General features: G+C 39.7%; 1 protein-coding gene across 1 annotated transcript in view; it reads left to right on the forward strand.

Annotated features, from left to right (window-relative positions):
* aldh7a1 (aldehyde dehydrogenase 7 family, member A1) overlaps positions 1-15,055 on the forward strand; it is a 100,885-nt gene that overhangs the window by 20,908 nt on the left and 64,922 nt on the right. The window contains exons 4-9 of the mRNA XM_067432737.1: positions 3,087-3,167; positions 6,630-6,753; positions 6,843-6,975; positions 7,072-7,116; positions 12,051-12,128; positions 12,309-12,406. Coding sequence (XP_067288838.1) covers positions 3,087-3,167; positions 6,630-6,753; positions 6,843-6,975; positions 7,072-7,116; positions 12,051-12,128; positions 12,309-12,406 — 559 coding nt within the window. The remainder of the gene's footprint in view (positions 1-3,086; positions 3,168-6,629; positions 6,754-6,842; positions 6,976-7,071; positions 7,117-12,050; positions 12,129-12,308; positions 12,407-15,055) is intronic.

A 15,055-nucleotide genomic window follows, 5' to 3' on the forward strand; every position in this document is an offset into this window, starting at 1 on the left:
TACTATTGAGTAAAGATAATAAAATAATGCTCTTTTCAGGTAGGTCTAGCATTAGTTTTAGGTAAATAAATTGAATAAAGTAATCGAATGAAAATTTACTGCATATTTAACTGTTTAAATTAAATATTAATCCTTATTAAACTTACAAAAGCTATTCAATCAAGAGCAGTGAGTGATTCCTAATCTTCTTTGACATTAAACAGACAGCAGTAAAGGCTACTGGCCCTTTAAGACCCAGGGGTGTCGCTTTCTCGACTGTATGTTAACTTAAGGCATATTCAGACTATGTCTGCTTGGATACTCATCAAGATGGACATGTTGACATAGGCTACTTCTTGTGTGAGTTTGCCCGTTCAAGCGCAAGACTTGAAAGAGAACTCAATAGTTGCACGCTGTGAGAGGTGCATGTGCGTGCTTTCGGATGACTGCACAGAGACAAATCTTCTCACATCACGATCACATGCGAGTTCTCAACCGCGTATTCTGGCTCTACACCCGTATTCATATTCGAAGATACGGCAGCACTCACATGCATTGAACAAAGTTAACTAAGAGAGACCGTTTGCCCACGTTTTTTTATTATCGCTGGTGTTGTAATGTATAATTTGTATCCATCGACAGAAACATACATAAAGCATTATTTTCAAGTTACAACCTATATTAAATATGCATCATCAGATGTGAGTTAACCCGCGATGCAAACTGCGCGCTGAAACCTTTTACGCGGCTTCCCGGTTGGGAAACACTCCATTAATCTGACGCACCACCATCCACAACGTTTTATATTGACACATAGCAGGCCTAATATGACTTTAAATTAAGATTGTAATTATTGGCACAATGTTGAGCTACAAAACAAAGAAGAAAAAATTAAAATATTGGTGATGACATGAAAATATCTCGCCAGACATCTGAACCCGGCTTAAGTCGCAATGACCTGTTTGCGGCTCGGGCCGTTTGATATTAATGTCTTTCTCTTCCTAATGGTAATTTTTTTTTTTTTTTTTTTTTAATTTCCTGAACCGATCTATCATAAGAATCAGCTGGTCTTGTTGTGATGAAAACCCCCTGAGATGATTAAAATCGACGTTTAGGGAGCCTGCATCCGATATTTTTTTTGTGCAAAAGTATGAAGTGTAGTGTCAATAAAATCACTAATTTCAGTATTTATAATGTTATGAATTAAAAATTGAGTATTGTATCTCAAACCCCTTGGTATAATTTATCATTTACAGCAATAAACACAAATTCATTTTTATGGCTATGGCACTTTGACGATCAAAATCTCATAATTAAATTTTGCGAGTTTAGCCGGGGTTTCATAGACGGGGTCACATATATAGATATAGATATATATAGATATAGATGCTTAAAGGTGGTGTAAGTGTCAAAACGTTTTAGAAAAAGGACTCGGGCCGAGTGGAATAACAAACGTCTCAGGTTACTCGTGTAACCTATGTTCTCTGAATAGGGAACGAGACGCTGCGAGTGACGCATATTGGGATACGCCCCTGGCGTGCCGATTGTCTGAAGCCCTTATAGAATCACACCAATTCATTGGCTGATGGCGCAGCGCCGCCCCTCTAGCTCATCACCTTTGAGCCATACTGGCCACTCGTAAAAAAACCCGCCTAAGGCGTTTCCATTCCCTGGCGTGGGAGTGGCGAGAGGTTGAGCTGACTCTGCCCCTCGAGACGCATTGGCGGCGAGTGTGAAGCGGTGGACCCAGAGAACGGCCAGGAGGCGGGCAGAAACTCTTGCGCAGTCTGACCCAGCCCCGAACGTTAGCGCGACTCTTTTCCCTGCCCGGAGGGTCAGGAACGACTTTGCGGAGCAGGAGTGGAAAGCTACTGCCAGGCCACTTCATCTGCACCGAAGAGGTCTTTGTCGTGAAAAGGAGCGACCACGAGCTCCCCAAATCGTGGCAGGTGGGGGGTGGCTCTGGTCACTCCTGAAATTCCTTAGGATGGAGGGCGCTCTTTAGGCTGGGAAGGAGAGGTGCTAGAAGAAACTCTAGTTCTCCTAGGCATGAACTGCCTTTCTCCCAATAAATCCCCCTGAGACATAGAGCGCGTCGAGGAGGAAAAACCTTCTCCTTGTCGCGAATCTCAGTGAGGTTTAACCAAAGGTGGCGTAAAGTGGCCACTAGACCAGCCATCGAGCGCCCTACCGCGTACTGTGCTTAGTAGACCGTAAGGCCAAAATCCTTGGCTATGCGGAGCTCTAAACAGCTTAAGATGAGAGGCCTGTGTGACTTAGATTGCCGAAATGGCGGAATAACCGCACTCCACAGAACCAATGAGGATGGTGAAGTGAGCAGCTACTGCATTAGAAGGCGGGCGGAAAAATGGCTGCATTCAGGATCTGGAGACCTAGTTGTGCAGATCGCTGAAAAACGACAGTCAACGTGCGATACGCACTAGCACACTTAGAAATCTCTCATTGAGCTTAGAAGATTGCGACTCATGGGAACATAAGGCCAAGCAATCGTGTGTCGACGAGCTCGGAGTAGGCCGCAAAGGCCGCGCTTATTCCTGGCCACTAGGCGGGAAAGCGTAGTAAAATGAGCAGTGTTGGGGAAGCTACTCTGAAACGGTAGCTTTACAAGCTACTTGTAAGTTAAAGTAGTTAAGTTACATTCAAGCTACCATTTTGAAAAAGTAGTTAGCTACACTACAAGTTACGATCAAAAAGTAGCTAGCTACATTAACGTTTTTGTGACCATTATAACTCTAATCTTGTCATAATTTTAATATGTCGTTAGTTGGACTGTCTTGCTCGTGTTCTATCATGTTGTTCATGAGAACGCTTTGTGTTTTTTTTTGATGGAAGGGGTGACTTTTTCATTAAATATTTGACCTGGATTAGTTACACAGATTTTGCCATAGTCGTCTCCTGGGTTACGTATGTGTGGGGCTGAGGGGCAGAGACCCTTTTGGGGGTAGGTGCGTGTTTGTTTTGGTGATTTGAAATATCAACAACGGTTACCAGAAAGTACTTACCCCACCTTTAATTCTTGATGAAAGAGATCCACAGATGTATGGTATATATAAACCACTGAACTCTTTTCACCATGTGTCATTCAGGTTCCTGCTCCAAAGAGAGGTGAAATAGTCCGGCAGATTGGAGAGGCTTTAAGAAGACAGATTAAAGCTCTCGGCAGCTTGGTAAGATTGCATTAAACGGATAGTTCACCCATTAATGAAAATTGTCATCATTTACTCATCCTCATGTTGTTCCAAACCTGTATGAGTTTCTTTCTTCTGTTGAACACAAAATATATATTAAAGGATGTTGGCATTTGATGGCATAGGTGGCAATCCCGTAATAATGATCTTGCACCCACAGAAAAATGCAACATATTCTCCATTAATTTTAATCAATAAAAAACAACCCCAGCTTTCAGACATGAGTTTCATCTCATTTTTATAGTTAATTTTTTCAATTCCGCACAAAGCGGTGATGTCCTCAAGCATGGAGAAGAAAATGCTACCCTAAATATACCATGGCTTATGATGGCTATCAATCAGATTCAACTACTACAGATATGATCCAGAATCAGATCCGGAGGCTGAAATAAATTGAACAGGAGAAACAGCAACAGCAGGACGTCCGTCTCTGTGGTATGTACTGTATGTTGTGACCTGTCAACATTTTTGTGTGTTTACTCGCAGTTTATGAGGGCATGATTCGGTTTATGGACTATTGTATGCGACTAAACCTTAGCAGTTGCAAGCAAAACGGTTTTGCACGTCAGACTAGTGTAACGTTATACATAGAACAACAATGGAGTAATTGTTAGCGCATTTGAATGACGAAGCACGCTTTGTGAGAACGCTAGGTTTATGTTTGGGTGGTTTTACAATAAATAAACTGACACCTATATTGGTTAGCTAAACAAATGCATTTAAACACGCTCCATTGATAAATTAACTAACATTATACACGATCGTGTTGTTTACTTACACGACTATCTGCACCTGAGAGCAGCGTTTATGGGCGTGCATTTGCTCTCTTGCCTCTGGACACACGCGCACACCCTTCCGGGAGAAGAGCTCGTACGGCCTATACAAGGATCTTCCGCTCTGACGACGTCAAGCGGACACATACTCGGAAAAAAAACTCTCCGAAACTTGTGAGAACCCGGAAGTATTTTTGACACAAAAATACTCCATCAAACGTCCAACATTAGTTTTTGAAAAGTTTTTGGATGGGAATCCAAGTCTTTAACAGTGTAAAAAGCTCAGTATGCATGAAACAGCATTTTACCCCCCCTTTTAACATTCAAAGTCTAACAATACTACAGTTAAGACTGTGATATGTTTGATTTTTTTAAAATGTTTTTAAAATAAGTTTTATGCTAAATTTGCTTACAATTAAACTTTTTTCCCCAGGATTCTTTGATGAATAGAAGGTTCAAAAGAACAGCATTTATCTGAAATGGAAAGCTTTCAAAGAATCCTAAAAAAAAATTACACAACTGGTTTCAACACGGGTGTTGATCAACTGATGTCTCATGTTTCTTGAGCAGCAAATCACCATATTAGAATGACACTGGAGTAATGATCTGAACATTCTCATATGTTCTACATATGAGAACATTCTCTTCAGCCGATGGCTGAATACAGTTGATGACTAAGTTTATTAGTTGTTTAAGGCCATCATAAAGTCAATTCATGTGCTTTTTGGCTGAACAGCCACTTAGTTTATTTATTCCGGCTCTGATTTTTCTTTGCGAGACGAAAATAATTTTTTGTAATTCATTCATCAAGCGCACCATGGAATGGAAAAAAATTACAGTAGCCTAGGTAACCTTTACGCCTTGAAAAACGAGGCTATTATTAATTACTTAGTAAAGTGTGTTAAAATGTTTTCCATGGCATTCGTTGCTTGCTTATAATTAGCCCAGTTATTATCATGGAAAGAGAGGTGAATATAAATGCCTTATATTTGGTTGCAGTCAGGGTGTATGGAGTGTGGGTACCAGGGATGGAAATTAGCACCCGCCACCAGCCAAATGCGGGTGATTTTGAGTTGTGGCGGGTAAACTCGCTTCACCTACCGGCCACCGTGGCGGGTAAATAAAAATAGCATGCCGTTTCCCCTCTTTGTAAACTTTGTTCAGTGCATGCGAGTGCGGCCGTATGTCCGAATATGACCAGTGGTTTTCGCCGTCATTACCCGGATGTAGTACCAGAAGACGCGAATACGAACTCGCGTGCGCTGAAAGAAGACCCGTCACTGCGCATCATCCGAGAACGCGCACTCGTCTCACAGCGCGCAAATATTGAGTTCTCTTTCAAGTCTTGCGCTTAAATGGACAAACTCACACAAAAATTATGTCAACATGTCCATCTTGATTAGTATCCAAGCAGACATAGTCTGAATATGCCTCAAGTGAACGTTATACAGTCGAGAAAGAAGAGCATATCCCTGCACTAGGTCTTAAAGGGGCAGTAGCCTTTACTGCTGTCTGTTTAATGTCAAACAAAAGGACATCACTCACTGCTCTTGAATAGCTTTTGTAAGTTTAATAAGGATTAATCTTTAATTTAAACAGTTAAAATATGCAGTTATTTTACATTTGATTACTTTATTGAATTTCTGTACCTTTCTGCAGGCCATTAGGCCTGTACATTAGCTATCATTAAATGTACACATGAGTGAGGTCAAGTTAAACATTTTAGTTTGAATTGTATTTTATACTGTGGATTGTTGCAATGTGCTAAATAAATATTTGCATAATTTGTAATTGATTAACATTTGAAACTTTAATATTAATGTATGCAATTGCAATGCCTTGATTTTTAGTAAAGTTACACAGTCACAGCATTAGCCATAAATGCAATGGTACTAATAGTTGTCATAATTTCTTTTGGTGTTTCTGTTTCGGCCAATAATTTTTATTTCTGTGCAACCCTACTGACAATGTTCTGCTCGGTGTGTCGTCAACACGCTTCAGAAGATGCCAAAACTAATAGTTTCATTGTTGGGACTAAAAACCTAAAACTGGAAGCCATAAAAGACCACGAATCATCCAAATGCCACATCCAGGTAAAAAAAAAGCGCTCCGAGCACAGAGCCCTACTCATTTAATGAAATGTATATCAGTTCATGGTTTGTGTGTGTATAAGAGAGATAGAGAGAATGTCAGTATTTCATTGAGACTTGAGATTAAATAAACTGCTTAAGTATTGTAAAGCTTGTGGTATTAATTTTTCACATACAGTTACACATTGTCGGTTAAAAACAAGAAAGTGGCTGGTAAAAGCATGGAGTGGCTGGTAGATTTTGAAATCCACCATCCACAGTGGCCGGTGGACAAAAAAGTTAATTTCCATCCCTTGTGGGTACCCATCGGCTGAAACCTAAATTGGCACCCATTGACTTCCATAGCAGGAAAAAAAATACTATGAAAGTCAATGTTTACTGTCAACTGTCTGGTTACCAACATTCTTCAAAATATTACCTTTTGTATTCAACAGAAGAAACTCACAGGTTTGGAATAACATGGGGGTGAATAAATGATGAGAATTTTCATTTTTGGGTGAACTAACCCTTTAGAACGACTAGAAAACCACACAAATGTGTGATAGCAAAGCCTTGTGACATGAGTGTGTTGTGTGCAGGTTTCTCTGGAGATGGGCAAGATCTATGTGGAGGGTATTGGTGAGGTGCAGGAGTATGTGGATGTGTGTGACTATGCTGTAGGACTTTCCCGTATGATCGGTGGACCCATTTTACCCTCTGAAAGTGAGTTGATTTCACATTATACATCCATATAAACAAGACTGGTTGTATCAATCTTTTTAGACACTGAGTGTTTTTACTTGTGATTTAAGGGCCAGGTCATGCACTGATCGAGCAGTGGAATCCTGTAGGCTTGGTAGGAATCATCACTGCCTTTAACTTTCCTGTGGCTGTATATGGCTGGAACAATGCCATTGCTCTCATCTGCGGCAACGTCTGTCTTTGGTTAGACCTCGCTTTTCTCTTTGGGTGTCAGCTGGATGCAGGATTTTTAGTAATGACATTTAATGTAAGAATTTTTACTTATTCTTTTCTGCACAGGAAAGGAGCTCCGACGACACCCCTCACAAGTGTTGCTGTTACGAAGTACGTAATTTACATGTATTTGCCCTCCCCCCACCCCAATTCTTTTTTCACATGCATTTCAGAGTTATTAAATAGCTATTACATAAGAAAAGGGCAGTTTTTATCTACTGGTAAGAATTTACTGTGAGAAGGGTTGCATTCTGAATAGATCTAAAAGCAACTGGCTGAACTGCAGTGCAGCCTTTCATACGTCAGCATTATCACATGAAGAGCAAGTTAAAGGGTTAGTTCACCCAAAAATTAAAAAACTGTGATTAATTACTCACCCTCATGTAGGGCTGGACAATAATTCAATATCAATATATATCGCGATATAATTTTTTTCAATAACGGTGATATGATTTTTAAACACATTTCCTATATTTCGATATGACTGGCGTTCAGGGCACATGCCATCAGAAAGAGCAGAACACGATTGGCTTCTTGCGTGATGACGTACACCACGGACACGCAGCCAGTGCTCAGCAGTAGTAGGCTGATAGATCCAACGCGGCACGTTTTAGCTACAAAAAGAGTTTCCCTGACCGCAACACAAATGTGACTGAACGAGCTTCCACAAGTAAGGAGAAAGACTAACTTTCTTTAGTGGCGTGGAAGTGGTTCGTCTATCTAAAGCACTATTCGCACGGGATTAGTATTATCTAGGGACCTCTGTGATTTAGAAATGACTCCTCCACATCTGAGTTTTGCGTGGCGCATTCGCATGGGATAAGCAAAGCCTGTGATTTTACTCGAATTTACTGACTTCTCCCGGATATGATGTCAAGTCTTAGTTATAGATAGCTGTATGAAATCATAAACAGGCGATATCGTTTTGATTATTTTACAGTAGCCTAATAAATAAATATAATTTCGTTCAGTCGGCAGGAATCAGATTTCATTTATCACGAGGAGAAGCTGACAATATACGGCGGAAGATTCAGTTTCAAAACTAAATGTAAAAGCGCCTATTTAAACAAGATTGTCATTGTACTATACTGTTCTGTTATGTTTTTCATTAAGAACAGTGTTGATGTTAATGTTTAAAACACCATTCAATCAGATTACTCTCAAATTGATACTCATTCTAAAGTGAAAGTATAATCCGTGTGGGCGCGGCTGCACGGGAATGACTGAACGGTGCGCATTATGAATGCAGACTTTATTCTTCGTGAAAGATAAAGATAGAAATGCTCACCGGAAGAAAAAAAGCTTGCAAAAAGTATATACAATCCGCCTAATCCTGGCCAAATCACAGAGATGTCGATTCGCACGGGACTAATGTTATCACAGGACCTCGGTGTTCGGCGAAATATGGTAGGTAATTTGCGGGGGAGTTTTTACTTTACAAATAACAGACATGGCCTATTCGCACGGGATTAAGATCACAGACATTCTCTGCAATTATTACAAATCACCAGAGGTCCCCAGATAATACGAATCCCGTGCGAATGGGGCTGATTTTAAACTTCAGGTTTCAGTGTGCTGCAAAATGTGCCGGAGAGGTGCCGACTAGGGGTGTAACAATACATCGACATAGATGCATCAATAATGTCTAACAATACGATGCCAAGCGTTAAAAATAATCCATGTAGACTATTTATGTAAGAGGCAAGTGGCACATTTGTTTTAATACTTTCCACATTTGCACACAATGACATGTATTAACACCAATGCGTTCATTCTTGTTTAAATTACCTTTCAAAGCTTGTGAAAGACGGTCAGACATGGCTTCACGAAAATCGTATCATTTGCTCCTGTTAAAGCCTTGCAAAAAGAAGCGTGCACTCATCTCAAACAGAGCACAAATAGGCCACTGAATTGAGTCTTCTTTTATTTATTTTGTGTGCATCAGTAGATAAAGGTATAGTTTTGCATAAAAGGAGAATATAGCGCTATGAATCGTTCTTCACTGAAATTTAAAACTTAAAAGAAAATGCTCAATAAACTGCGTCTGCGAAGTGAGAGTCTTATGTTTATTTGAAGGTGATTTCACATTTCTTGTTCGTATAAAGGCTAAATACAAATAAAAGGTGAACATTAATTTATTTGTACCGTTTTTATTTCTAAAATATTATATAGTTTTATAGGAGGAGGTTTCATAGACTTGGCAAATTCATTTTTCAGAAGTTTGTAGGTACAGAAATCCTTTGTGGCAGTTCTTGGTAGTTTTTCTAAAGCTTTTATATAGTTCATATCGATATCGAAATTATATCGTATCAACCAAAATTAAGAAATATATCGTGATATAAATTTTGGCCATATCGTCCAGCCCTACCCTCATGTCATTCCAAACCCGTAAGACCTTTGTTGATCGTCGGAACAATAACGATTTTTTTGATGAAATCTGAGAAGTTTTTGAACCATCCATAGGCAGGAATGTCGTTGCAACTTTCAAGGCCCAGAAAGGTAGTAAAGGTATAGAGGGAATGCATGTGACGTCATCGTCAGCTGGCGTGACTGTGATTACGCCCCGCTGAGTGGCAGAAAGACTGAAAGGCACTATTGGTTTACAGCGCGAATGCAGCGAAAACTCACAAAACCAGGCCCCGCGCTAGAAGGGGGCGTAGGGGGAGGCTTTTCCACGGACCGCATAGTCATCGCCGTTCTGAGCTTGAGACAGACCTGATAATAGCGTGTAATTTTCTCCCTCAAACCACTGCCAACTGCTGCAGCTTCTGCTTTTAGAGTGAAACGCTGCACATAACTGCTTGTCTAGGATATGTAATCCTCTGTAAGAATTCGTAATAATTGCATATTATCAGCGAAAAGGAGCTAGCAAAAAATCCAGTCTGTATCTGTATTTGCACTCGTCAAATGATTACATTTCCAACGTGTTTTCGCCTCCGTGAGTAATGTAGCCAATAGGGCTGGGCGATATGTTAATTTTTTGGGGGCGATAATCGGCTTCAAAAATATCGCGATATCCGATAATATCATCTACTCTGCACTGATCCCGCCCAATCCCCTGCGCGCACTACAAAATTTTTCCAGGCATAAAATGGAGTACAACGGCTTAATATCCAAGAAAAGATGTACATCAGTAATTTTGCGGTATTATGGATTTAAACCAAATGCAAATGGAGAACCATAGGATCCAACAGAGGCTATCTGCAGGCTGTGCAAAAAAGAAAAAGAGAAAGAAAGTGAAGGTTAAAGATGCGCAGACCACTAATCTCCGCAGCCATATCCACATACACCACCCAGCAGTAGCGGCCTCATTTGAGCCCTGCTCTGCAGCCGCTTCTCAAAGACGACAGATATGTGGTCGAGCAGCAATGACGCCTTAAATATTAAATTAGAGCTTAGATCGTGCTCAAAAAATCAAGCCCGACCCTACCGGAGCCAGTGCACGTTGTGTGCGAGCCCGCCCCAGCCCGACACATTAACTGTAATTATGAGAACGAGCCTGTAATGAGCGATGCGGACCGGTGTGACTCATGTTAAAACTAACATTAATGAAATAAGCTGATAATATCACTGTTTTCCCAGAACGACTGTACAGCCAAATCAAATTTTGCTGAAAAATTGTCTTGTTTAACACTGTGAAGCTGCTTTGAAACAATCGTCATTGTAAAAGAAAGAACTATATAATAAATAAAGCTGACTTGGCTTGACTCAGCTCAATAATACGCAGGCGCGCGCTCATGAACCGCTCACCTGTAAAATAATTAAATCCAGCTTAGACATTTATCTGTAGCTTACTTTGTTGTAGCCATTAAACAATGTTTGTCTTCTTTCTTTTTGCATATAATGTTTAAATAGGCCTATTATAATAGTATTTTTACATTTCATCTGATTATAAGTGCAAAGATGCGAGTCAGTCAGAAATGATTTTGGTGGTTATATTTAGTTTAATATTAAGTTTTGTTTTGTAGAAAGCATTCTTTCGTTTTGTTTAAATTGTATATTAATTTTAATAAAGGTTTCTTTGGCCAATTGTCTGGGTTTAATAAATAATAAGCTAATAGCAGACATTAATCGTGTCGAAGTCGCCGGAGTGATCGCTTTTTGCTTATGAACTGGAGGGCGTGTCTCATAAATAAACCGAAACGCAGCAGGCTACTTGCCTCACAGACATGAGAAATATGCGTATAGAAAGCTTATGTCCACTTTTAAACGAAACTAAAATATTTAATTAAGCAAAGTGCAGTGTTGACGCGAGTAGCTCATGCGTTTCTGTTCAGAATACTGCGCTCCATCACAGCACGAGCTGTGAGTTTAACGCGCATTTTTACATCACTTTAATATATTTTTCTTTCATTTTTTATATTATAATAATTTTAATCTAACACCTTTATTTTATAGTATTTAAAATACAGGCCTATGGTTAGGTTTTATACACATTTTCAACCGTTTAAGGTTGAGCTATTTTTTTTTCTTCCGTTGAGCTATTTTTTCCCCCCAAAGGGGGAAAACTTTTCATTCCCATTCAGTTTTCATTGGAATGTTCAAGCTGTGAAGGCTCCGCCCTCTGTGGCTGGGAGCAGCAGCTCATTTGCATTTAAGAGACAGAAAATGGCACATTTTTCTCAAGCCTAACCATTGGCATTTTCAAAATGGTACATTAAATGATCTGTCAGGAATTATAATTAGCATAATAATTAAAGGAATTATATTATTAAACACGTCCTATAGTTTAGCAACATTTAGCAAGAATTTTACAAAAATCACAGATCATGTTGAATCTGATTGGTTTGTGTTTTAGAGAGAAATGTCAGCACACCGCTGTGAAGGGAAGGAATTTGCAAGATAACACCTATATAGGTATAATAAATAATAGTATGTGTTTTTTTGTTGTTGTTGTTTTCTAATACCAACAGCAGAACTGTTAATGTTTCATTTAGCCCTGGGGCCCTTTTAATACCGGGTTTCAGAACCCCAACCATAGTTTGTAGTGTTTTCTCATGTATCTGGACCCAGAATAAATATTTTTCCTCCATGTTCTTGTATAGGATTGTAGCTGAGGTGTTGGAGCACAATCAACTTCCTGGTGCGATTTGTTCTATGACGTGCGGTGGCGCCGACATCGGGTATGTGACAAATACATGAAATTGAAATAAAAACTTGCACTAAAGCACATTTGTACTCTTATTAGTTTAACACCTGAGTCGCATATGACCACTAGATACAGCATGAACATTTTGACAATTATTCTGGTACCATACTCTTACTGTACAGAGAAAAGCATTTAGGCGTGTGTGTTTACACAGCATGGCCATGGCCAAAGATGAGCGAGTGGGTCTACTGTCCTTCACAGGCAGCACTCATGTGGGCAAACAGGTGGCCATGATGGTACAAGAGCGATTCGGTGAGTTTTATTCTTTATATCACACATCAAATCATACAACATTATACACTCACATGGAACAGGACAGGCAAAAAGGACATTGAACCGGGCCACAAATTCGGGTTGTCCTGAGGCACATATATTGGAGCACTGCCCACAAGGCTATTGCTCCGAGACATGCATTTAGCTTTGATAGCGAAGCCATCCTTACATATATTATATATAAAGCAGACATATATTGCGTAAATATGACAATACTTAAAATTTTCTGCACACACAAATCCATCAAAGCAAGATTAAACGTGCAGTATGCAACTTTTGGCCACTAGGGGTCACTCATTCAAAATAATAACAACAGACGTACTTTGATGACGTCGGGAAAGTGCGTGGGCTCATGGGAGTTGTTGTCATTGTCACTGTCAACCAGCGAATCTGGCATCTCCAGCAGAAAACATGTTCACTGACAAGGTAATTGTTATATTACATCTCTATTATTGTTAAGTTTAGTTACGGCTTTTCACTTTATATAATGTCAATCTAATGAAATAGCAGCGAGCTACCGTTACTTAACAAACTTATCAGTAGCGTTAGCTAATGTGTGAGACAGAATGTTGTGCGGGCGGTCGCTATGTCAACACACCTATAAGTTGGTAGGCTATGTTGACATATTAACCGCGCATCATAATTTGAGTTACTCAAATTATAGATATGTTGACATGGCATCCGCGATTGTCGAACATTCTGTATATCAACTGTTCAATAAGGAAATACATTTCAATTTAGTTTATCATTACCAACATAAAACATAGTAATTGAGAGAACCAGCACCAGCAATACGTTGTTCATTGGAACACGCGCTGTGTCGCTCCCCACGTTCATCAATCATTCTAATAAACATTTATTTTGGAACTCAGAGATATATGAATAAGTAGATCATTATTAAATCGATATTATATGTAGCTAGTATTAACATATGATAAAAGTGACGGTCACCTTATATTAATTGACCAAGATAGTGGCATATTACCTTATGAAGCTAACGTTACCTTCTCCAGCTACATATAAAACCAATAATAGCTAGTCCATCTGCGTTTTACACATGACATCATCGTGTCACCAAATATACGGATATAAATATACTTTTGAATCAGTTTTAAAAAGTCTCAGTTTCAGTCTCCAAAAACACAGAATCCGCCTGTTTGAAAAGCCGATACAATACAAAATGTATACGTATTCAGCTAAACGCGTCTCAATGTGGTCAAGATCGCTATGCAATATGCAAACATACAGCATGTTATGATTATTATGTTAGCTGAATGGTTACTTAAATTACCTGTTTATTAAAACGAAAGCGAGATCAGCATATCTCTCTGCAGTCCGAGCTTGTCACGAAGATTTCGCCATCTTTCAAAGGCTTCTCCAAGGTTTACACGTCTCTTGCTTCTTCTACTGTCCCAAAATCTTCTCGGGTCATTTTTTTTCACCCGTACGTTTGCGCTTTGTTGAGCTGGCAAAACGTACAGGCAAAGAGTAGTCATGATCCATTATCATGCAGACTTTTTTATACGGGTGTTCCCCTTATACTGTCAGTGTTCCTCTTTGAGTTTGGCGGTTCCGCCGAAGTTCCGCAGGAAGCAAGACGCAAACGTGGATATGACGTGAAAGACGGGCGACATAACGGAAATAAAGACACGGTCCGTGTCTTCGAATTAAAATATTAATTTCTCTGGATTTAGAAGTTAATTGGAACTGTCGGGATAATGTAAACACACAACTTTAAAAAATATATAACATAGATATAGTGATCTTTTATATTTTTAATGCTGAAACATTACATATTGTGCCTTTAACTCTGTAAACACAACTTTAAGTACTGGCATTCCTTTTGCTCATCACCTCACAAAAAAAATTAAAGGGTAACTTCAGTGATTAGCATATGGCTTTGTATCAGTAGAAACCCTGGAGTATATTCGAATGATTGTGCTCCCCCTCCTCATATCCCCCTGAGACAAGAGATTTATGCATTTTATTTCTGGAAAAATTCCTCCGATGATGCAAATATCGTCAATTTGTGTCATCGGAGGAATTTTTGGCCAGAGGCTAAGACTACAGCCAGCAGAGGGAGCCATTTCCACGTTTTCAACTCGCACATGGGGGATGGGAGATCGCACTCACAGCTCAGCTAGCAGCTGCGGGCATTTATGTAAACGGTACGGCAGGCGGAAAAAATAAGTGTTTCAACTTCTCAAATTAATTCCTATGAAAGTTAAGCTTCCAAAGGCATGTACGGAAAACGCGCCAGACTGAACACGCGCTGTGATTCTATGCCGCGAGTGCTGTCGCATTTACCTCAGCTCTCATCACGAGTCCTTATTCAGCTCATCATGAATGTATGTAATTTGACTCTTGCAGCGTTTTGCGCTGTGACACTCCGTCAGCGGCTAAATCACATATTGAACAGACACGTTCTAGCGCTCTAACTAAACTGATTTTATGAAAATGAACGCGTCGCGGTAGGAAAGTGAAAATGATCCAGTAATCTAGTAGCCGTGGCTTTGGGAGTGGCCTCATAGGGCAGTGGAGCATTCTGGGAATTGTTGTCTTTTATCCCCATGAGACAAAAATACATTTTCTGTCTTTTCTCAGTATAGAAAGCACCAAATTAAAAAT

Source organism: Pseudorasbora parva, chromosome 23 (assembly GCF_024679245.1).
Source record: "Pseudorasbora parva isolate DD20220531a chromosome 23, ASM2467924v1, whole genome shotgun sequence".
NCBI lineage: Eukaryota > Metazoa > Chordata > Actinopteri > Cypriniformes > Gobionidae > Pseudorasbora > Pseudorasbora parva.